Source organism: Myiozetetes cayanensis, unplaced genomic scaffold, assembly GCF_022539395.1.
Source record: "Myiozetetes cayanensis isolate MyiCay16 unplaced genomic scaffold, myiCay2020 scf4, whole genome shotgun sequence".
NCBI lineage: Eukaryota > Metazoa > Chordata > Aves > Passeriformes > Tyrannidae > Myiozetetes > Myiozetetes cayanensis.
The window spans coordinates 39925506-39948524 of NW_026087631.1; the positions used below are offsets into that span (position 1 = coordinate 39925506).

The 23019-nt window shown below is 36.8% G+C and overlaps 1 protein-coding gene across 5 annotated transcripts in view; it reads right to left on the reverse strand.

The window, feature by feature from the left end:
- The window catches only part of DENND4C (DENN domain containing 4C), a 64502-nt gene that overhangs the window by 8026 nt on the left and 33457 nt on the right, over nt 1-23019 (reverse strand). For 3 of the 5 annotated variants that reach the window (XM_050329209.1, XM_050329213.1, XM_050329214.1), the window contains 18 exons: nt 22439-22657; nt 21325-21470; nt 20160-20195; nt 19802-19932; nt 18578-18710; nt 17903-18109; nt 17121-17249; nt 16274-16418; nt 15800-15946; nt 13489-13614; nt 12544-12681; nt 10059-11206; nt 9167-9347; nt 7478-7587; nt 4968-5143; nt 3841-4023; nt 2183-2372; nt 1036-1281 (listed from right to left, as the gene is read on the reverse strand). In XM_050329209.1, coding sequence (XP_050185166.1) covers nt 1036-1281; nt 2183-2372; nt 3841-4023; nt 4968-5143; nt 7478-7587; nt 9167-9347; nt 10059-11206; nt 12544-12681; nt 13489-13614; nt 15800-15946; nt 16274-16418; nt 17121-17249; nt 17903-18109; nt 18578-18710; nt 19802-19932; nt 20160-20195; nt 21325-21470; nt 22439-22657 — 3791 coding nt within the window. The remainder of the gene's footprint in view (nt 1-1035; nt 1282-2182; nt 2373-3840; nt 4024-4967; nt 5144-7477; nt 7588-9166; nt 9348-10058; nt 11207-12543; nt 12682-13488; nt 13615-15799; nt 15947-16273; nt 16419-17120; nt 17250-17902; nt 18110-18577; nt 18711-19801; nt 19933-20159; nt 20196-21324; nt 21471-22438; nt 22658-23019) is intronic. The other 2 variants (XM_050329211.1, XM_050329210.1) reach the window with 2 other exon arrangements.

Here is a 23019-nt window from a genome sequence, read left to right on the forward strand (position 1 = left end):
GACCTGATGAAGACCTGGTATGCATGCCTATGTGTTGGCCTTTCCAAAAAGTAGAAAGAATCTTAATTTGTATAAACAATGATAAACTATATAAAAATAGTTCAACAAATATGAACTATTTATTTCCATTAAAAATATATGGCAGCAAAAACAATAGTTCTGTAATTATTTTGTAACATTAGGTCCCTCTGAACTCACTAACACAAGTAAGAATTAGCAGGCAAGAAAAATTTACCACTTAGTGTGTCTATTTAAATAGTAATTATGAGACATTTTGTCCCATCTTGTGCTTTTTTCTGCTAATGCAGTGATTTTCCCGTATGCTTTAGAAATCATTAGTATTGTCTTCAACTATGTTTCTTGAAAAATTGTTCTGGGTTCTAGGTGGGTGTTATTTTGAAAACTGAGGAAAAGATTTTTAAAATTGAAGTGTATGTAAGTATATAGGAAATACTACCTCTTTTGCAGCCATTATATACAAACACATACTGAATTTGGTACCTACTTACACAAATTACACAGGTTTTAGAAAAACATCTACTCCCTAAAATAAGAAAATCAAAATACTAAAAAGATACATCTGTTCTACAGCTTTTGTTCTAATTATATGGTAATGAAACTCAGTGCAGTTTGAATAGCAACACCTATTACTGTAAGAGAACAAAAAATACTGACTTTAGTAACTTAAAAGGTTATAAATGCAAGTATGTACCCACTGTATTGTGTATTGCCATATGTTGTTTTTTTATGAGTTCTTCACAGACACATCTCGTTTCCTTCTACATATCAGCCTCCTCTTTAATGAATCTTACTTTCTGGTTTTTTTGAAAGAGACCAGCTTGACTAGAATTTGAAGGCAGTTTTTATTCATCTTCCTTCAAGACTTCTTGTGGAAAACAAACTTATCTACTCATATTATAAAAAACAAGAACCCAGATTCAACCTACTTAGAAATTACCTACCTACTTGTTTTGAACCACTCTCCAACTTAACTCAGAGTACTATCTGCCATTCTAATACGAGGAAGCCACCTACCTGCACTCCATCATTACAGTGCTCAGATGTCAGAATGAGTCCAGGTAAGTTGCTAGGTAGATCCAACCGCTGGAAATACCAGACTAGGTTCCAGAAAATGATGGGGTGTTGATTGATGAATTTGGATGTATGAATTACTTGCTCTCCCTCATTCTCCAACAGTGATTCAAGCTCCTTATGCAGTACCAATGGGCTCAAGTAGGGTACAGATACAGGAAGAGGGTTACGTCTTTTTGCTAAAGGATCCTAGAAATAGAACACCGCACATTAAAAAACTGTTTTGTTTTTTACAAAATCAAAGATTTTTCTTCCAGAAATACTTTTCAGGATTACTTGCTCTGGAAACCTCCACTGCAGCTTCTTCCAGATGTGGAAGATGCCTCTGGAACTAATGAACACACAATAACTTTAATAGCAGCAGTTTTCACTGTTGTGATATTTTTAACTGTGAAGAACAATCATCTAGGTTCTCTCTCTTATGTAAACATGAAATAAATGCTAATTTGTTAGGACTTGTTCCTGATTGTGCAGTTTCAAGCTATCTAAACCAGTAGCTGGTATTTCTGTATTCCAGCCTATGGCTGGTACAGAAAAATGTCAGCAATTATATCAGCTGTGACACTGAATCATCAGTTCACATTTTAAGACAGTTTCTGGACAATAAAAAGCACCGAGAGAGAGGAAACATTTGTTTCACAAGTAAGAATAACGTAAGAGTTTCAGTACCGCCTCTTACTTTCTCCCATGCACTCAACAGATAAGCCTAACAGAATATACAGTACCAGTGGAAACAAATGCACAGAAGTGGAATGAACTTCCACTTTTGCAACATTGTGTTGTTCACACCACTGTGTTTAGTGTGCTGTAGAAGTTGCTTTGTTATTAAAACAAACTTCCGGATTTAGAAAGACAAAGACTAGGCTTCATTCCACTAGAGAGAACATTCCAAATCATGCAGAACCATTTGTACAAAGAATTGAAAAGGCAATTTTAGATTAAGTGAACCAAGATTTTTATCAGAAGAACATGAAAATATGCCTGGCCATTCGCATTTCCCAAATGGACAAGAATGCTAGCAGTAGAATATTAATAAGTTCATTGTATTCAATGCTTTTCTGTCAACTGAATACACAGCTTCTAAACTTACCACAGCTTCTTGCAAACTGTTTGGAAGACTAACTGTTGAAATGCCATGAGATGGTCTCTGGGAAAGATCAATGTTTTGCAGTGGACCTCCAACACTGTGGCTCCTAGTCAAGGACACTCCTCTTTTTGGTGGATTATTGGCATGTGTCTTCACGGTTCTGGGATCTGTAGTCTGTTTTTTTGTCACATCACTGCATGAATTTTAGAAGAAAATATGCTAATATGAAACTATTGAACATTTCTATGGCAACAGGAAGGAAGCAGAGAAAGGCTGCCAAGTAAAGATCCCAAATCAACTTTCTCTACTGATAAGGAATCATTATTTGCCCTGCTGTCTCCACTGTTTAGAGAACACAAACTAAAATGCCTCTCAGAACGGTATAAATACCCCTCCAGAAAAGCAGCCAGGCATAACCTAAGACATGAATCTGAAAGCACTGCAGTTCTGTACAGATGCCATTCCTCTGGTACAGCCTTACCCTGCTTAGAAAAACAGCAATATACAGTTTTGCCAACCTACAAAGACAGTCTTGTTTTGGCTACACTTAATTTCACTTCCTCTTCCCTTTATGTTTACTTTCTCTGTCATAAACAGAATAAAAATGTAACAGAAAACAATACACTGCATTCCAAAATAACTGAAAAAAAAAAATGGTGTCAAACTCATCCAGCAAGATAATTTAAGCAAACTCAGGTTTGCCAGATTTAACCCATGGAATCAAGCTGTTTGCAGATCTGGGAATCTTCATGTTGTGTTTTTATAACTGAAATAATGGATAAAACAATATAGAAGAAGTGAAATAGAAAGTGTCTGCTTCCAAATAATCTCCAAGAGGGAGGAGATTAATTTACAAGTGACCTTCATTCTAAGTTTTACTTTAATTAACAATATATGTCATCAAAATAAGACATGAACACAAGCAATACCACCTTTTAGTTTATTAAGACTAACTACTACCACATTGATTTAAGTTTTAATTATCTGACACAGGTTCATTAGTTCCCAGGCACTAATACTCCAGAATTCTGAACTGAGTAATGACTTAAAAAAAAACTACAACAAAACATAACCAATCCCAGAAGAAAGGTCACAATTCACAGCAGCATTATTTCAGTTCTTCCCTGTTTCAACATGACACCTTCCCCATAATGCTATTTTCCTTCCTCAAACTGTTTCAAAAGTGGTATTTTTTTTTTCAGTTTCAGTTTTATGTAGGTTTTTTTTTTTGTCATGTGTCATAGAACACACACTCAGCACAATTGTTCAGTGCTCTGTTCCAGACTTATTTTTACTCATAAAGCAGCATTCCTCTTTTTAAAACACACATACAAGGAAAGGAGAAATAATGCTTGAATTTTGGTGCGACTTTAAAAGGCAATATGTTTTAACAATTAGAGGTTTTACCTATTAATCAACAGTAGATGGACATGAAGTTTTATTTCTATAGCTGTATCTCTAAAACCTACTCATTTACTGTAACAAGTTTACTTCAAACTGATAAAAGCATGCTTAAAACACGCAAGAAGGAAGAGAGGAAACACATGATCATCAAGTAAAATTTGTACTTTACTGTATTTGTTATAGAACCCAACCTTCACTTTAGAAGTCTGGAATTACTGATACATTTCTGACAGAACCAACAATCCTGTTTTACCTACCTCTGCTCTGCTGCCGAGCTAGTTTCTTCAGCTATGGTGTGGCTGGACTGCAGGTGATCTGAAAAACTGATCAAGTCAGCGACAGCCGGATTGGACAACAGTTTCTGCTCCAGGGGATCCGTGGTTAATGGAAGGGTACCACTCTGCAAACTATCTCCTGAAGTACTTTGCTTCAGGAAAAAGCTAAGTTACAACATGAATGAGAGGAAAAAAAAATACCAAGGGTAAGATATAAGCACAAAGTCATAAAGTTCCTATCTTCCACATTTACTTTTCAAAAGTAGCAAAAAGAAAGACATAAAGCATGGACAAGCTTGACAACAGGACACAAATTTCATCCTACTCTTGCCCCTGAAACTTACACAGGCAGAGCAAATGAACACAGAGAGATCTGATCTGCAAAAGAAGAAATCTTACACTGGACATAAATCATTACTAATGACATTAGTTTGTCAGGGTTCCCAGGAACAGAAATAGTGTATCAATAGCTGACACATCACTGAAAATGGTTGCTATTATAATGTGACATTACAGACTACATGGTCAAACACCATTAAAGGCACAAGATAACATGAATGTGACTTTCTTTCATAAGTTTTAACTACATATTCTACAGTTGCTACAGATACTCAATTTTTGCAGTAGAGAACACTAATGGAAGCTCTTTTTCACAGCAATAACCACTACAGTGAGAACTGGAACTTTAAATCAAGTTCTGGATTTCACAGTACAACTACAAGAGATAAAAATAGTAAGCAGAGAAGCCTAAACTGCAGGAAAAATAAAATGGAGCATGTGTAACTAAAAGCTGTTAGCAAATTCAACCTGGGAAAAATTCTTTGCCAACAGATTTAAAAACTTCTTCAAAGTTCAAGATCCATAGGCTTTGTTTTAAAATCTAAACAAAATGAAAACAGGCCTACATCTTCTGTACAGTTACGCTTAAAAAGAAAGTATGGAAAGTACGAAAAGAAAAATTGGTAAAAAGGCAACCAATTCTTTGGGTTTTGGCTGATATACAATGAAACTTGATAGTTTACACAACTTATGATTTCCCTCAGCACAATCACGATTGTCAGATAGTCTAGAGTACAAAGGCAGAAAGAGTATCTATAAAACCCACTGACCTTGCAGAGCTACGTAGGTCTTTAAATTCAATATTAAGCAAAGGCAGAAAGGTACTTTTACAGAAAGGACAGGTAGTGTTCAAGTTTGAATCATCTGCTGTCCATCCAGCCATAATTTCTTCATCATAAACCAGAGCGCCGCAAGCCCTACATTGAGAGCAGCTTGACATCAATACCTAGAACAGCAAAGAATGAATATTATCAATCTTGTTTCAGGGTTCTTTTGTAATTGTTTTTTATGCGCTTATTATCCACAGGAGTTTAATAAGTATCAGAATACCAATGGGGAGAATTGTGTTCACCAATATTTTCTCATCATCAGAGTTCTTTCATTCACGTAACTTTTACCTTCAAAATGAAAATATTAATAATTTATTTTTGACCTAGAAAAAGTATTATCCTGAAAGGTTACTAATTTGGCTTTTGGAACTACTTGCTTTTTTGAAGCTTTCAGCATATACGAATTGTTTTGAATTGTATAAGTAAATGGGTGCCTACTTATCCAAAAAACAAAAAAACCCAAACCAAACAAGGAGATCACTCAGCAATTACTGTCACAGGCAAAACAGACTCAACTAGGAGAAATTAATTTAATTTACTGCCAGTTAAAAGACTGACTGCAGTAATGAGAAATAAACCCCACATTTTAAAACACCCTCCCCCCACCCCTCCCTTCTTCCTGGGTTTGACTTTCACTTCTGACTTCTCCACTTCCTTCCCTGAAGTAGTGCATGGGAACAGAGAATGGAAAACTGTGGTCAGTTCATCACACATTTTGTCTGATGCTCCTTACTCCTCACACTCTTCCCCTGTTGCAGTGTGGGGCCCCTCCCACAGGAGACAGTCTCTGTGCTCCTCTCCATGGGGTCACAAGTCCTGCTAGGAGCCTGCTCCAGCATGGGCTCCCCTCCCCAGGGTTAGTCTCCTGTGGGCATCCACCTGTTCTGGCATGGGAGGGGATGGCTGCAGTGGGACATCCTGCGTCACCATGGTCTTCACTGCAGGCTGCAGCACAATCTCTGCTTCGGTGCGTGGAGCATCTCCTACCCCTCCTTCCTGACTGACCTGGGTGTCTGCAGAGCTGTTTCAGTCATATATTTTCACTCCTCTCCCACAACTGCATTTTTTCCCCTTCTCAAATATGCTATCCCTGCAGCACTGTCACTGACAAGTCTGACCTTGAGCAGAGGTGAGTCCATCTTGTAGCCGGCTGGCACTGGCTCTGTTGGACCTGGGAGAAGCTTCTGGTAGCTTCTCATAGAAGCCACCCCTGCAGCCTCCTCACTACCAAAACCCTGCCATGCTAACTCACTACAAATGGAAAACCAGAAAGGTCTTTGCCTAATAAAAGTCTCATCACTAAACTAGATAGAGAACTGGAGAATATATGATAAAATTAATCCTGTATTAACTGCAGAATGGGATATACACCTTGATTTTTAGGCTTCCTCTTACTTGTTTCCCTTGCATGGAAACAGAACCAAAATCCTACCATGAAACACAGCATCTGATGTTTTAGATATCTGCCCAAAGATGTTTTTATTTTACTACACTACGCCCCTTACATAATGCACTACAAAAGTTCAACAAGGATCAAACGTAAATGAAAACAACACAGGATATAGCAAAATAACTCTACAGCTGAAAGAAAAGTGTCCAAGGCAAACACAGTGACGATCGCTTACATATCAGAAATCATCTAGAAGCAATAACTGAAACAGACAGGCAAACGAAAACATTATCGTGTCAGGTTCGTCTGGGACAGAGTTAATTTTCTTGTTAGCATTCTTTACAGTCCCCTGTCTTAGACTGGTGACCAGCTCCACCAGTGTTTTAGTTGTTGCTGCACAGTGCCTTTTACACCACCAAGGACTTTACAGCCGACCAAAAAGATACTGTATTAAATCACACTCAGACATAAAACTTTGTGTTCCTTTGTTTTTTCAAGACATCTGTTCCTTGGGGTGTCATGGTGCTGACAGCTGTATTGCTATTTTTTTTTGTTGTGTCTCCGTCCTGTTTTATTTTTTCCCCAATTCACTTATTAAATTGTCTTTATCTCAACCTTCAAGCTTTTTCTTGCTTCTGCCCCTTCAATCTTCTTCCCCATTCTGATGAGGGGGGAGTAAGCAAACACCTGTGTGAGGGCTTTGCTGCTGGGCGTGGCCAACTCATACAATTATTTAGTAACAAAACATAATTTTCATATGGAAAAAAAATTTTAAAACCCCACAAAAAATTCTGTTTCATCTCTAACTTCTATTTCACTACAAGTTTTGACCCTTCCCTCAATAGTCTTTTCTCTCTACATATGAAGGATACATAAAAGTACTTAAGATACTCTTCTTTTTTAAAGCCACTGTCATACTCCAGGCTACAAGTATTAACTATATTTGCAGTAAAAACAAGAAAGAGATGTTTTGAAAAAAACAATCACAATCCAACTAACCAGGTAATTAATGCATACAGTAATAATGAATAATTTCAGTTTTCAAGTGTATAAATCTTACCTCCATTGCATAGTTCTGGAAAATGCTGGATAAACTAGTATTATGTGAAGAGCTGTGCTCTGACCTCTCAGAATCTAGAACTTTTGTACTTCTGGGGAATGAAACTTCACCTGCACAGAAGGAGTCGTTTTGAGTCTTGTATTCAAGCAAATAGTAATTAATCCATTCCCAAAGAAAATAACTGTTGCTCAACCAAGGCAAGAAAATTGTACCAAAAGATCTCCAAAGATACGTGTAACTCCCTGACATTATGATTACAGTATAGATAAATATAATGCTTGTGATTAACATTTCAAGGTTATCTTTCTAACACAATATATCACAGATTATTAGAAGTAAAAACACAAAATATAAAGACTGGGAGAGAGCAGTAAGATTGCTCGATGTATATACTTTAAAAAGTTGGTCATGATTTCCTGAATGATACATCCATGTGTAAACTGCAAAGACAAGGACAGTACCAGGTGAAATGCATGATACCAAATATACCACTACTCTGCTTCAGTTTTTCCTGGTTAACACTGCAGTAAAACAAATACTCTTCTTTGGTAAGGGTAGGTTTCAGGGTTGTAAGTTTCACTAAAGAGAAGGGGAAAAAGAGTTGTAATATATTCACCAGAAGGAAATAGTTGGAATCAGTTTTAGGAGGTAAAATTATCAGCATTACTTTTGACAAGACCAAACTTTTCTTTTAAAAAAACACTCCCAGAATTCCCTTATCATAAAGAAGGCTCTTCTGTTTTTTCAGCTCAAGTTTATGTTTGTGAACAAATTCTACATAGCCTGTTGGATGCCACTCTTTACAGTTAGTTCTAACAGCTTTTCTAACTAACTGGAACTACAAGATACCTTGTCAAGATTTTGTGAGACAGGGCCAGATTATCTCCAGTCTGCAAGACAATTCTTCCTCTCCTGATGCAGACAGCTTTACAATATTTGCATCATTTCAGTATTGCAGAGACCTAAACCAACTTCAGAGCTGGTTCAGTAACACATCTTTTTTTTCCTCAAAACAAGAATCAAATCTGAACTGAAAATTATTAGATTTACTTAATCCAGTTTTACATCTGGCAGTGGGGAGGGAAGCACAGTTCAGCAATAGGTATATAGTCATCAATTATTTTTCTTCACAACTTCAAATCAAGTATGCATCCAATACCTCTTATTCCGTGGCAAAGACGGAAAATTTTTGCTTTGGATTTTTTGTGGGGTTGGGGCTACAGAGTTGGTTTTGTTGGCTTGGTTTCGGTTTTGTTTGCTTCTTTCCCCCCTCAAAAGATCTGTCTCTTGTTAGTTATACACCTATTTGCAGTTCTCGAACTGCTCGCCTTTTCTGTATTATTTCAAGAATTTTCAGGGTATTATGACTACATAAATGAGCAGGTCTTTCTTGCTATAATCAGTTAAGAATCTTCCTATCATATACAGAGAGGAAGTATTTTTATGGTTAAATTCTGGCATTTTGTATCAGCTTTTTATACATTCAACAAAGAGAGAAACATTAGCTAAATATTCACTTCTGCAGGAGTACAGAACAGAAGTAAAAATTTACTTGTAGTTCTCTTAAGGGCTTGAAATAATTTCAGATTAGCATAGCTTCCACGGTTTTAATGATTTCACATAAAATAGTTTACCCTGTTTGTTATATTATAATCAAGTCATGGGGAAAACAAAACAAACTAATCTCACCTGCACTGTAATGCTGTCTTCCTGCATCGCCACTGCTGCTGCTACTGCCAAGACTAGTAGTGCTTTGTCCAAGCTCATTTGTAATCAGCCCTGGGGCTCCAATTCTTGACGACAGATTATCTCCTAACATATTATCTTCAAAACCCACGGGGAAGTTATAGTCTGGTTGGTTGCTTTCATCCTTTAATGCAAGAAGAAAAGTAGTGGGTTTGAGTACTTCCACATCCATTATTTGACTTCCATCTTTATCCAAATGAATAAATAATTAAACTGGACAATGCAGGAGGATATTGAAAAAAATGACAGGCTTTAGCAATGAAAAGACTTTAGCTGGGGCTCAAACTGAGTGACAAAACTGCGAGGATATAAACTTATTCATTACAGGAGAAAAAGGGAAAATGAGGCATAATTGTGATTTGTTAGACATTACACAAAATGAAGGAACTGTCTAGAATTTACTAGATCTCAGGCTGTACCTTACGACTTTCAACTTTAATTCTCACCAATCAGATTTCTTAGGCCTTTGAATTGTTTTCACAGCCTTAGTTTTCACAGAACAAGACACACAGTATGGCATCATTTAAGGTAACACAATTTTGTTCTTACTAAAGTTTCTTGGTTCAGTTTCTTTAGATATAAAGATAAATAAATAAATGGGGGGAGTGTTGAGAACAGAAAGTTCAAACTTTCTGCATCAAGACCACTTAATTTGCTTTTGTCTGAAAAGCGTTTTTTTAATGGCAAGGGAAAATACCATAGATAAAGCATAATTTTATTGCTAATGTAAGCCAATAATTAATAAAAAACACCTCCTTGAGAAACAATCTTCTGAACACAGAAGTTATCCCTCTAACTTTGTCTCCCCACATTTTTCATATTGAAAAACACTTACCTCATCATCTGAGTAACTATATGCCGAAGTTACAACTCCCCACATCTTACTGGCTACATTGGCAGCCTGCTTCATGCCTGATTTCAAAACATCCATTTTTGGTCCAGACAGTATATTGTCTAACTTCAGATTGGATAAAGTTGTTACAACAGTTCCTAATGAGCCATGTGGAGAAGAACGAGCCAGTCCTGTCAAAGATGAAGACCGCTCCTTTTGGACTTGTGGATGGGTTTGTTGCTTTGATCGTCCAGTGAATGTTCTGGATCTAGAGACAGAAGGACTTCTTCGATTTTCATAAGACTTAGGGCATGGTAGGACAGAATCCAAAGGCAGGCTTGACCTCCTTTCTTGGGAGAGACTATGTGTATCAGAAGCTTCTGCTTCCTTATCCAGCTTATGCAGCTCCATGCTGGGAAACTTACTACTTAATGGGTTCTTCAAATTCATATAGCTCTCTATTTCATCTGCCAAATTACGTGCTGCAACTGGTGATACCAACTTTTCCCCAGGTTCTGGATAACTTGGCTGCATGCTGTCAGTAGCTAGCAAAGATAGAGGGTCCAAGCCTACTTCAACATCTTCCCTTTCGACAGGTTTAACCACTCCATAGAAGCTGTTTCTTTTGGCAGTTGCATCTTTGGATTCTAGTTTTTGGGTTTTGGACTCAGCTGACTGTTCAAGGTTCATGTCTTCCACTGCCATCATGTTTTCATCTCTTCCATTCTCAAGATGCTCCTGCCCTTCCCCAGGTTCTTCCAGCCCTTGTGAAGACTTATACTCTAATTCCCAATCAGTCTCAGTCACACAACTCCAAGTGCCACTTATATCAGAAACCTGCTGGTCAATGATATTTTCAAAGCTGTGGGATTCATTCATATGACAGGGCGAAGTTTTGCCTCCTGACAAAGCTGCTGTTAGAATCTTGGCATCCGCTCCCATCATTATTGCTATTTCTTTAGAATGCAAGTCCAAGCTGCCTTTTTTCAGCAGCATTCCTGCTCTGCTTTCACTGCTGAAGCTGCAGCTTCTCTCTGAAAACAGTTTCTGCCTCTTCTGTCTTTTTTCACTTGTTTTCTTAGGAAGAACATCACCAAAAACTACATCATCGACTGAATCCTGAGTTATAAACAGCGGGCTAGAAACAGTTTCTAAAAGAGAAAATGCATTAATATGGTATCCATAGTCACAAAAAATGTTTATTTTCTGAAATGATGTGAAATCTCCTTTATCTCCTTTTTAGTGAGAAGACTCTGAGTTCCACAGTCTCAAGTTATCCATTAAGAAGTTACACTAGCATTAACAAGTTATTTCACTGGCTGCAAAGGCATGCTGAAGATCAAAAGCTTCTTTGGAGTCAAAGCCATTTAGGCTTCTACCTTCCTTCCCCGTGCCAACATCGAGCAAAGAGGAGGTATTACATCCATGAACTAAAGGAAGGTAAAATTTCAAGTAAAAATTGCTCTGGTTGTTTGTGGGTTTTTTTTGTTTGTTTATGGGGTTTTTTTGTTTGGTTTGTTTTTTTCCCCGAGAGCTATAGTCACAGATCTGTAACATCAAACTCAGTAGCTCATTCAAGTTCTGAAAAAAATCTATCGTGTTTTGGCCCAATACAGATGCATTATTTCATTTATAACAGAGCAATTTAGAAAACATTAATTAAATTTAACATGTAGAAGATACAAACTGATCTTATAAATATTCCTAATTCCTCAGGGGAATTGGGAACATTAATTGCCTAGATAACTTTCTGCTAGCTAGGTAAAAACCTCTGTAAGTATGGAAATTCTACTATATTAGTATCTCAAAAGAGGACCCACTGTACCATATCCAATCCTGGAGAAAGTTTGAGTCTCACATTGTGCTGCTTCTTGGCTAGCCATCAGTTCTTATAATTGCCAAAAAGGTTCTGGGCAACTTTGTACCTCAGACTCTCAATTCTTTGCTGTCAAGCTACACTGAAACTGGACTACCTTGTCCTAGTAAAGGATAGACATAAAGGCAGAAAAAAATTGAGCCCCAAGACTTGGCTTTTATATATCCATAAATCTTCCTCAAAGTAAATCTCCAAATAAGTAAAAAGATTTTGTGCAGCACAAAGACAACATGCACTGTTCCTACATTATACATTGGCTATGTAAGCTACATGAACAAAGAGACTTGTCCAAGATCAGCAAGGTTTAGATGACAAAATCCAAGAGGAGACACACTTAATTCTCCTTGTTTTCTAGAATATTTCTGAAACACTCTCAGCGTGGGACAGGGAACAATCTTGATTTCGATCTACTCAATAGTGATTTTCAACCTTAGAATCAAGAGGTTCCTCCTAAGTCACCTGCAAAGGATAATGGTGAATGCAAATGTCCTGTGAGGTATTTGCATCTTGAATAGAAGTTTTGTTTCTTTCCATAACATAGAACAGATCGCAAAACACTGTAGCACAACAAGACCAGGACTTCAGCAAGCTCTGTTTCACCCAGTGACTTACCCCCACTGCTTTTCCTTCCACTATCAAAAATGCCAGATGGAGCTTTCACAATACTGTTACCCCAAGGAGGTGGATCAGTTGGACTTGCAATTTCTGTATTCAGCTGTTGCTTTTCATAAGATTTCTCTGCAGAAACCTCTGTAAGAAAGAGAATGTCATCTTCAGTGGATTTAACTAAATAATTTCGTTTGCACTGTTAGGTAAAACACAAACTCCAACGCTGTTCCCTTATGTAATAACAGCCTAAAGGATCAGTCCTATTAGGTACTGAGCATTTCCTGAAAGTAATATCCAGAAGGGTGACAGTCACCACTACTATGCAGAGACTGCTTCACTGTTCACAAGCTTTCAGCATTTGCCAATTTCTCCCCTTGGTATTTTTCAACTAATCAAAGTAGAGTAGGAACACCAGTTCGCACATTTTCATGCAGGGCTACTTGTTTCAAAAAAGTTTTAGAAGTGTAACTCACATAAAGGATCTAGTAACCCAGATATGAAACATATTCAGTATTGAAAACAATACAATACAGAAGAACTAAGGGCAAAATTTGGACAGAAGACAGATGACCATAGCATCATCTATAGCTGGGAAGAGTTTGTAAAAAAAAGCAGTGTCTTTTATTAGGTCAACTGGTACAGATAAAAAAAGTGTCAATATTTCAAATATATAAATGAGAGGAATGTAAAATATAAAGTACTGTGTGCTCCAGCACTTGTACAATTTTTCTATCTACATTAAATTAGTCTAATAAAAGGCTATTTCTATCTATCTATATATTCCCCTTCCATTATTTAGGGCATAGAAGTAATACAAGAGATTTCATACAGTTATATTTTGAGCTTGGTAACATTAGTAATTCAATACATCGAGTATTTGTGGTTGTCTAATGCATGAAACCCATTTATTACCACAAGCCTTCATCAACATAAACATGCATACTTAACCTTCTATTAAGTCTCCAGCTTTAGAAGAAATATCTTTGTTTAGTTGTGTTTCAGTTGCAGGAAGACTGTTTCCATCATCTCTTAAAAGTTCATCCTTGGATCCATAACCCTGGTCTGACTGACCACCTGTTTGAAGAAATACAAATATGTACCTCTAATTTGTTTCTCCTTCCCAAATTTGTTTTTCAATAAGAAAATAAAAGAACTAATATTAATTTGTTTTGCATGTAGTTTCTCCAGAAAAGTTCATAGTAAGATCTCCAAAACGCCTAATTTGTGGACAGACCTACTTGGTGATGATGACAGCAGACATAATTAGTCCATACCAATCCAAATTTACTTTTCTAATTAAATTACAGACCATTTCTTCCCCCAGAAACATTATGGGGACTAATACACTCTATCCCCTTTCATTCCTTTCCTATCTCATTAGCATGAAATATTTAACTGCTGGACAAGCTAAATTCTCAAATGCATCTGCAAAAGAAATTTAGATGAGCACAAGAGTAATTAAGCAAGCTTCTAACAAAGAATACAGTACTCAAAAAAACTGTACCATAAACTGTGCTATATCTTTGTATTGTAGGGCAACGTATAAATTGTAACAGGAAAAAATCAAAAATGTAAACTTTTTAAAAAGTCTGTTCTTCCGCAATACCACTAATTTTACACCTGTAACTCACTCACTCACTCACTCAAAAAAGGAAGTTTATAATAGTCCAAAAAGTCAGTCATAGGAAACAATCCAGAAAGACTCTCTTTTCTCTGTTATTTTTATCTGAAGTACCGCTGCATGTGCAAAAAGACAAATATACTGTATGGGACATATCCCTCAGCAACACGTTAAACAGGACTGTTTATATGCTTTAGAGTACCTATTAGAATACATTGCTGTACCAAAAAAGATCAAAGCGTAAGTTACTGAGTGTGAAAGGGGTTAAGAAGCTCCATAAAACTTGACTGACAGATGCAATTTATTTGCCATATATATTACTGCTGTTTATTTTACCAACAAATAACAAATACGCAAAAAAGAATTATAAATTTGAGCAGACATCAATTAATACAGTTTGCTACTATATTAAAAACTTTTATATAGAAAATTAAGTTCTGAAATTCTTTGGTTCTTATTTTCTCTCTATCGTAATTTCAATAATGTTACTATCCCTGCTCTGTGCAGGAGTGAAAATACCCTATCAATAAATGGGTGAATTACCTGCAGAAGTAACATTCAAGGGTAGAAATAATGCACACGTGCATCCAAGGCTTCACACCATATGTCTGCACCCCACACCGTGATAGCCAAGGACAAATGCGGCACCCAAGAGACAGCAAAGAGCAAAAAGCAGAGCAACAAAGAGCAGAGAGAAGGGAAGTTCAGTAATCTAGGCAGACATATCAGATGAAGCACAGGAATCAGACTCACAGTCCTTTTTACAGAAGGGCTCAAGGTATTAAAAACTTGAAGAGTGTGCAAGAACCATCTGTACATTAAGTTTTGAAGTACACACAGAAAGGAAGTTTAGTTGAGACTGTGCACAAATAGGATGTGATCAGTACTAAAGCAAATATGAAGAACCATGCATTTTGTCTTGCCATCTCAAATAATTAACTTTCTGTGCACTCTTTTTAATTAGGTTTCTCTGGAAGAGTGCATACCATGTTTAAGGAGGAGTTTTCTGCAGCTTATCCTGTCTTTCCATTCCCCCAATGTCTCCTAAAAATTGCCTTCAAAGGTTCAGATAATTTCTATATTTATTTCAAAGTTTAGCAACTACCATTAAAAAAGTAAAATATGCTTTTAAAGGCCATATTCAACTATAATCAAACATAAAATACTACTTCCATGAATGCCAATTTGGCTTTCCTGGAATATCACCAGAAGAAACATTTTCAAGTGTTACCTTCTGATCACCTCAACAACTATCATTCCTGTCCTTTAACACAGAGCAAGAGTTTACTGACACAGACTATCTCTTCTATGAATAAATGACAATGTGCAAAAATTAAACAGCTTCATACTTTTTCTGAAGATTAACACAAAAAGTAAGGTACATGAGACCACAGCAAGACATTTATTTTAACTTAACAATATTTCCACTATGGTTCATTCTAGTAAGAAACATGATCTGCAATAAAGGAGTAATATTCAACAACAGTGTATTTCTTTTCTACACAGGTTAACTCCATGCTTCAGTCTCTACAGCTTCAAGAGGGGAAGGTTTTAGTTATGAAGGGGAAATCAACAGGAAGTAAAAAAATTTAGCCTTTTGGAGAACTGTTAGTAGTGAAACCCAGCAGAATCTAGTACCTGTGCTAGAGTGATTATCAATGGAATCAAGCCTGACTAAGTCACTGACGAAGAGGGTGTGCTCCCCACTGTTAGCATCATTAGAACTATCCACGCTACCATGGCTCACCATGTCCCCATCACTTCCACCTGTGGGACTCCGCAGAGCTAAAGACACGAATGAGAGCTGGTTAGTAAGAGAGGATTTAACTTCTCCGTTTTTTAAACAAATCTAACCTTTTTAGACAACAGTAAATACTTCTGCTTGCACATATAAGAATATGAAATTCTAGCAACAGAATAAAGACAATTAACTCTTCAGTGCGTGAAAGACATTCTAATACTGTTTAAAGCATCAAGTTGGCAACTGCCAATTTTTATATATTTAAGGACAGATTTTCCACTTTAAAAAGACACAATGTTAGCTGCAATCCCTCAGAAAGCACATCATGCTCTTGTTCAGCAGCAATAAATCCATTTCAACTAACTTATTACCTGGTATCACAGGCACTTGTGGGCTCCGCGTCGATTTCTTTAAGCACTGCCTAAATTGTGCTGTGCCGTGAACTACATTTCGTACCTTTGTCCACAGGAATATGCCACTGCGGTTACTGCTAGGCCAAGAAGACTCTAAAACTGCCTACAAAAAGTGACATTGCAATAACAAAAACAGTAAGACAGTCACAGTGAAGAAACATGGTATGGTGAGCAGCTTTTTTACCCTAATAAAAAACCACATTTCCTGTAAACCACGTGAAGTAGGAAAACTACTTGAATTTTTATGAGCCCTTCCACAGCTCAGTATACAACAGCTGATTTAAAAATAAACAAAAGATTTCTTTAGTAAACAAAGTAGGGTTTGTTCTTATTTATATAACTTGATAGCAACAAAAGACCACAGTAGCACCTCCCTTCTTATTACTTCACATAGTTTATAATGAAGTTTCATCAGCATATTACAGGAACTTGGAAACAAGGAAAAGAGGGGCAGGCTACTTCCACTAGCCCAATTCCAGCCTTCATCCATCTTGGATCTTGCTATCTTAAAAGAATATACCTTGGAACAGATGTATTCAAAATGGAGGCACCAGAGGGTTCCAGAATTTGCAAATGGAAACACTATATATTTCAGTAGAATTTCTGGTTGGCCAAACAGCACAGGAATGTAAATTTATCAGTGTAAAAATATGCTGTGTAGATCCAGTGAACTGTAAACATGTCCAAACGGATTGCTTGACCAAGAGAATCAGCAAATCCAAGTGAAGAGCTGTAAGAAACAATCTTCAAAACGTGTTACAGGACTTTCAGAGTGACAACAGCAAGAGAGACACTGGTCCCTTACCTTATTGTAATAACCATAGGTGATGGCATTTGGCTGTATTCCAGCATTTTTCATTTCAAAAAGGACTCTCACGGCCTGAACAGGTTGACCCCACAGTCCACAGAGCTGCATTACTACTCTGTAGCAGACCTGACAAGATATAGAAGTTCAGAAATGAAATGATGCCAGGAATTGTGAAACAGCTTATGCTCTTCCCTGATTTCCAACTTATACACATGTGAAAGGGAAAGCCATATATTTCACAGCCCGAAGAGGGAGCAAATTAAACAGGAAATCACAGGAGCTGAAATAACATCATCAGTCACACTGACGAGTATGCTGATTTTTTTCTCCTTTTGGCTCTTTTGTTCAAGAAATAAAGGAAGTAAGAAAACAGCCATGAGAAGATCAGGATAACTTGCTGCTGTGTGCCTGTGGATACTACTAAAAGAATAGTATGCTGCACACAAACCCATTATCCCAACAGTGCAAGATGGCTGCAAAGCATTACATCAAATTTAAAAACAGGGATACTCAAGAACTTTCTTCTGGAAGTCATTTGGGAGAAGATTAGCAACACTAAGCTGGAGTATATAACCCAGCTAACACTATGCTGGGGATGATGAAGGAAATTAACTTCCAGTTGTCCCAGTTAAGCAGACTTACTTGAGATGATTTTAAAGGGGCTTTAAAAAAGGTCAAACCATAAGTATGCTTAACCTGGTGGTGGCAGCGAAACACACTGTATTTGCACCTTCTGCCCTATTCAAAGCTCACAGTAGCTCTTTTTAATTTGCACTTGCCTCATCTAGTGGTTCCACATCGGTTTTCCTCATTTTAATTAGAACATCATATGCCTGCTGCAGTGCTTTGACCTTAGGATGTGCAACTCTGACATAGGCTGGCAGACAAATAAACCATAGACTGTAACTGTGACTGAAGAGACACTTAGCCCACTGTGGGGGGCTTACGTAATACTTCTTGGCTAATTTATGAGCTGTTTTTATCTCCTGTGAGGGTGAAACAAAACAAAAAAAAGCAGACAAAAGATACAACATCCTGAATCTAGAAGTCATTACTAACTCAGATACTGGCTTCTTAAGAGTAAGCATTTAATAATAATTCACACATTCAATGGAAGATCCCTTGTTATCATTCTCATTATTAAGACACTCTGTAAGCAAAAACTAGCATCAGGATTAAGTTTTTTTCCCATTAAAGCATAAATTTTAATTTAATTTTATATTACAGTCTAAAGATTAAAAATGCATTTGACAAACTGTAATTTCAGATTCTAACTTGTTTATCTGTTCTCTTCTCTTCTTTTTTTTTTTTTTTTGCAAGTGTTCATTCTCAAGACTTACAAAGACCAAACCTCTAACAAATTAACTTACAGTATAAATAGGTAGTGGTAGTTTTACCAAAAAAATTCCTATCTTTCAGTGTTCATACAAGGATTACAGTGAGACTCATCTGACCTGTTTTGTCCTCTTTGCCATGAGCGCTGGACTATTTGAAATGCTACTTCCAGCTGCGTGTCTGCTGAAGGAAAGCTTGAGCTCCTGTGGCCTGTCAAAGAGCTTGAAATCTAGTCGTGGGAAGTTTTTATAGCTATATAGTTGATTAAAAAAAAAAAAAAAAAAAGATTTCACATACCTGCTCACAGCAGGAAAGTCATACAATGACACTGGTGTGGAAAGAATCATAGAATTAACTGGTTGGAAGAGATCTCCAAGATCATCAAGTCCAACCCATGATCCAACCCCACTGTCATTACTAGATCATGGCACTCAGTGCCACATCCAGCCTCGTCTTAAAAACCTCCAGGGATGGTGAATCCACCACCTCTCTGGGCAGGCCATTCCAATGCCTGATCACTCTCTCTGTAAAGAACTTCTTTCTAATATCCAACCTAAACCTCCCCTGGCAGAGCTTAAGCCTGTGCCCTCTTGTCCTCTTTTTTTTTATTCTCCTAGAACTAACAAACAGGAGAATAAAAAAACAGGGGGGAAAAGGGAAGACAGTAAGCTCTTTTTAGCCTTATTCATAAAGATACCACAAGAAGATGGTTTAGATATTAAATATCCAGAGACAATGGAAATAAGAAACAGACTGCTATGCAGGTCATGAAGGTCAGGGAAGTACAGACGATGATCAACAGGAACAACAGCTGAAAACAGAACCTTGATGATCTCCAAGAGAGACAGGAAAAAATCGTACCCGCAGTGCCTGAAACTCCATACTTTCTGCAAAGGTTTGAAAAAGACTGAATTCAAGAAATCTGAAAAGCAGATGTTCTATTGTTTTGGTTCATCATCTGCAGATCAATAGTAGTGAGTAGATTCATAACCCACCTTTCATCATTCCCAGCATGGAACAGAGTGCACTGCACTAGCTACAAAATACATATAAATGGCTCAAACAGGAAGAAAGATATTGCATAAGCTTAGAAAAGTATTACTATGAAGTTGGCAAGAAGTTACTGAAAAATTAATACCATAATCCATGTGCCCTCAAATATACATACAAAACACCCAGACTTCTAGAACTTTAGAAACTTACCAGAATTTGCGCAACTCCTATCTTTTTAAGGGTTCTTCTGAGCATTGTATTAAAGCAAGTCTTGCACCAACACGGAACATCTGCCCTGCTAAACATCATAAGCATTCTAGTTTCACTCCATGTGGTTGTTTAACTTGTACCTGTATTTTGGCACTCGGTCCTGTCCATCATCAGCAGGGGGCTCTGGTGGCATTATGAACACTGTGTGTTCACTTTTTAGTGACTCATCAAGCTCAATCAACCGTGCATCTTCGACAGAATCTACATCGACCTGAAAACAGAGTTTGTACACTAAGTACAGAGTTTGGCTTTGTAACAGAAACGTCCTCTTAACTTTAATTATGTTAGAATATGTAAAAATATATTTAATATATGCTGTATTTGATTAGATATCTAAGTTATACTTGTTCTAATTACTCAAATACCAAATCCACAGCCTTGTCTTTCCATTTTTATTTCATGATCAGATATTCCTAAACATTCTGAAGGATGAAGTACCTTCTCTCCTTTTTCTGTTCCTTTATCTGGAAAGAGCTGGGGGAAAAAAAAAAAAAAAAAAAAGGAGTTTCTTCTCAGCTGAAAAAAAAACCCCTAAATAATTGTATTAAAGTGGTGTCATTTACTGAAATATTAAAGAAGAAACAAAAAAATTCCATATTACTGTAGAAGCAATTAAACTGTTTTCCAAATACTTCAGTAAAGAACTCAGTAATCAGCATGTGTTCAATCTGTTGACATGATCTACCAAATACAAAATCCTAAATCTATCAAAATAACAGTGCTTTCTTTTAGTTTAGATCAAAAAAACTGCTGTTTTGCAGATATTTTCAATATGACAACCTGCAAAAATATCCAGTTATTAAGTAAGTATTGTCTAGCTGCAGACTGAGAAAAATAAAGGCAAATAAATTTTTAAATATTTATTTTATTGGGTTTTTTATGAGAGTTAATTTGATTAGAATCAATACTGAATCAAAGACTCAGTCTATAAGAATATGGTATTAAAATGAAGGTTCTGCCCAGAAAGAATCATATATATGCACCTTAAAAAAACCCCAGAATTCCCTAGCTCCTAATTTTTATATTCCAAACTTGTTATTTTAAAAATGAAGCTGTAAATTCCATGGCCCATCTAGACCAGAACCATACCAATGACACTTCACAAAAAAAAAAAAAAAAAAAGAAAAAAAAAAAGAATAGGATACAGTAATCCTTCTCCTATAACAAACATGCAATGAAAGGGGAACCTACTTATATAAATCAGTTTTGATGATAACTGGAGCACTAGGCACATTTTAAGTCAAAATTGTGTGAAAAGAACAACAACACAGATGACCACCGGTAGTAATTCCATATCCTCCATTAGGGAGGATAATTAAAATTTACAGGGAAGACATAGATGGTATTTTGCTAAAGTGTCAGCTACTGGTATTTCTTGCACAGTCTTATGGATTGAAATCCTACAGGGCTTTAATCAAAATTTCATGCAATAACACAGAAAATTAAGACCATCCAGAAGACGAAAAACAGGACTAAGCAATAACCACCAAGAATTCCAATCCCTTCAAACACTTCCTGCAAAGGGTATCTGCCTTCTCAACTTAAAGCCAGGACAAAACCACAAAATGAACAGAAGCATATAATTTATTGCTACATTTTTCACCTTTTCTATGCAGTCATCAAAAAATGCCAAGCCAGTATCCTTGTCACTCACAAAACTGCACTCTTCAATAAAGCGGCTGAATATCTGTGTTTTGGTGAGATGCGTGTAGAACTTGGTATAGGCACGGTCTCTGCTTTTTAAGAACCCTGGTTATAAAAGGGAACACACAACTAAATATCAGTTCCATATGACTTCCATACGAAATTAACACATAAATTGTCTACACAAAATATTTAAGGTGCTAATACATAAAGTATTTGCTCTATCAATAAAAACAACTACTTCCATTTGGAAGATTAAAACAGTATTTTTTAATAAACTATTCTTTTACCATAGTTAACAATACAATCAATCACCCCCATGTAATCCGCTTACCGTGTTTGTTAACTCTTTGTGTAAGAAAAAGACTGTGACCTCATACAAAAGCATTAACAGTTAAAAAAATACTAAAAAAAAATTTATGATATCCTAAAAGGTAATGGGCCTGGTAACATTTAAGACTCTCCAATTCACTGAATAAAAATCACTTCTCATATCTGTCATCCAGTAATTAAAAAAAATCAACCCCACCAAAACCAAAAGAAAACTCACACTACAACATAAAAACCAAAACACCTGTGACATTTCATGTAGTATTCAACTCACGAACAGATCTGAAAACTTAACAGTGATGAAGAAAATTACACTTGTTGACTATCGCTTTATTACGTTTTAGATCTTTGCCCCATTTTCTAATATTTTCCCATTTATACCAAGACCTTTACTTCATTCTTCATTACTGGGCTTTAAGTATTTTGGCTCTGTAGAAATTGAGAAATATTTTTCCATTCCCAAGAGGTGTCCTTAAAGAATACACCATGAAGAGAGAGCATAATGCTACCTAAAGAAAACTTCTTTAATACCAGAGCTAGTGCAAACCTGTACTTCTATGTCTATATATCTGTGTTCTAAGCAACTTTGAACAGTTCAACTTTATACAGTTGCAATTCCAAATATTGCCACGGATACACGGCACAACTAAAGGGAACTTTGGCCTTTTAAAGTTAGGCAGCTCCTAAGCTCTAAAGTTGTAACACTGCCAACACTACCAGCAGCTGGTCTGCCTCACCCTTACCTTGATGATCAAACAAGGAATCAGCAGCAGTTGCTTTATTTGAAGGTGCCTGTGTGATTGGCTTGAGGAATGTTCTGTAACCCTTTAAAATAGATGCCATGAAACGGAGAAAAGCCTCCTGGATCTCCATCTCGAGTTCTATCATCTTCTTCTGCCAGGAGAAATCTGCCTCTATAGGAGTCATTTCCACTGCAGAGCCTTCTTGAGTTTTCCTGTGAACTAGCAATGAACAACATGTACAGTCCTTTATTAAAAATTCAGTGCATTCAAAAAATTTTTTCTACTTGCCCATGTTCAGAAATGACAAGCACTAGAACTCCTATAATTATTTCTCAGTTTAACTGGCCCACACAAAAGGCAGGTTACCAGAGTTGATTGTATGTTTCTCTAACTCATGCAGCAGTTTGGGACATAAAAGGAGGATGAATGTCAGCTCAGTTAATGTTATTCTATGCCCAACTGAATGTCGTCTATCAGTAATAAATCAACACAAACTCAAAGCACCATGTGTCCCCTCCCTGCACCCAAGCAGCTTTTTCTTGGGCTGCTCTACAATCTCCAGTCTCCTCAAGAATTCTCTT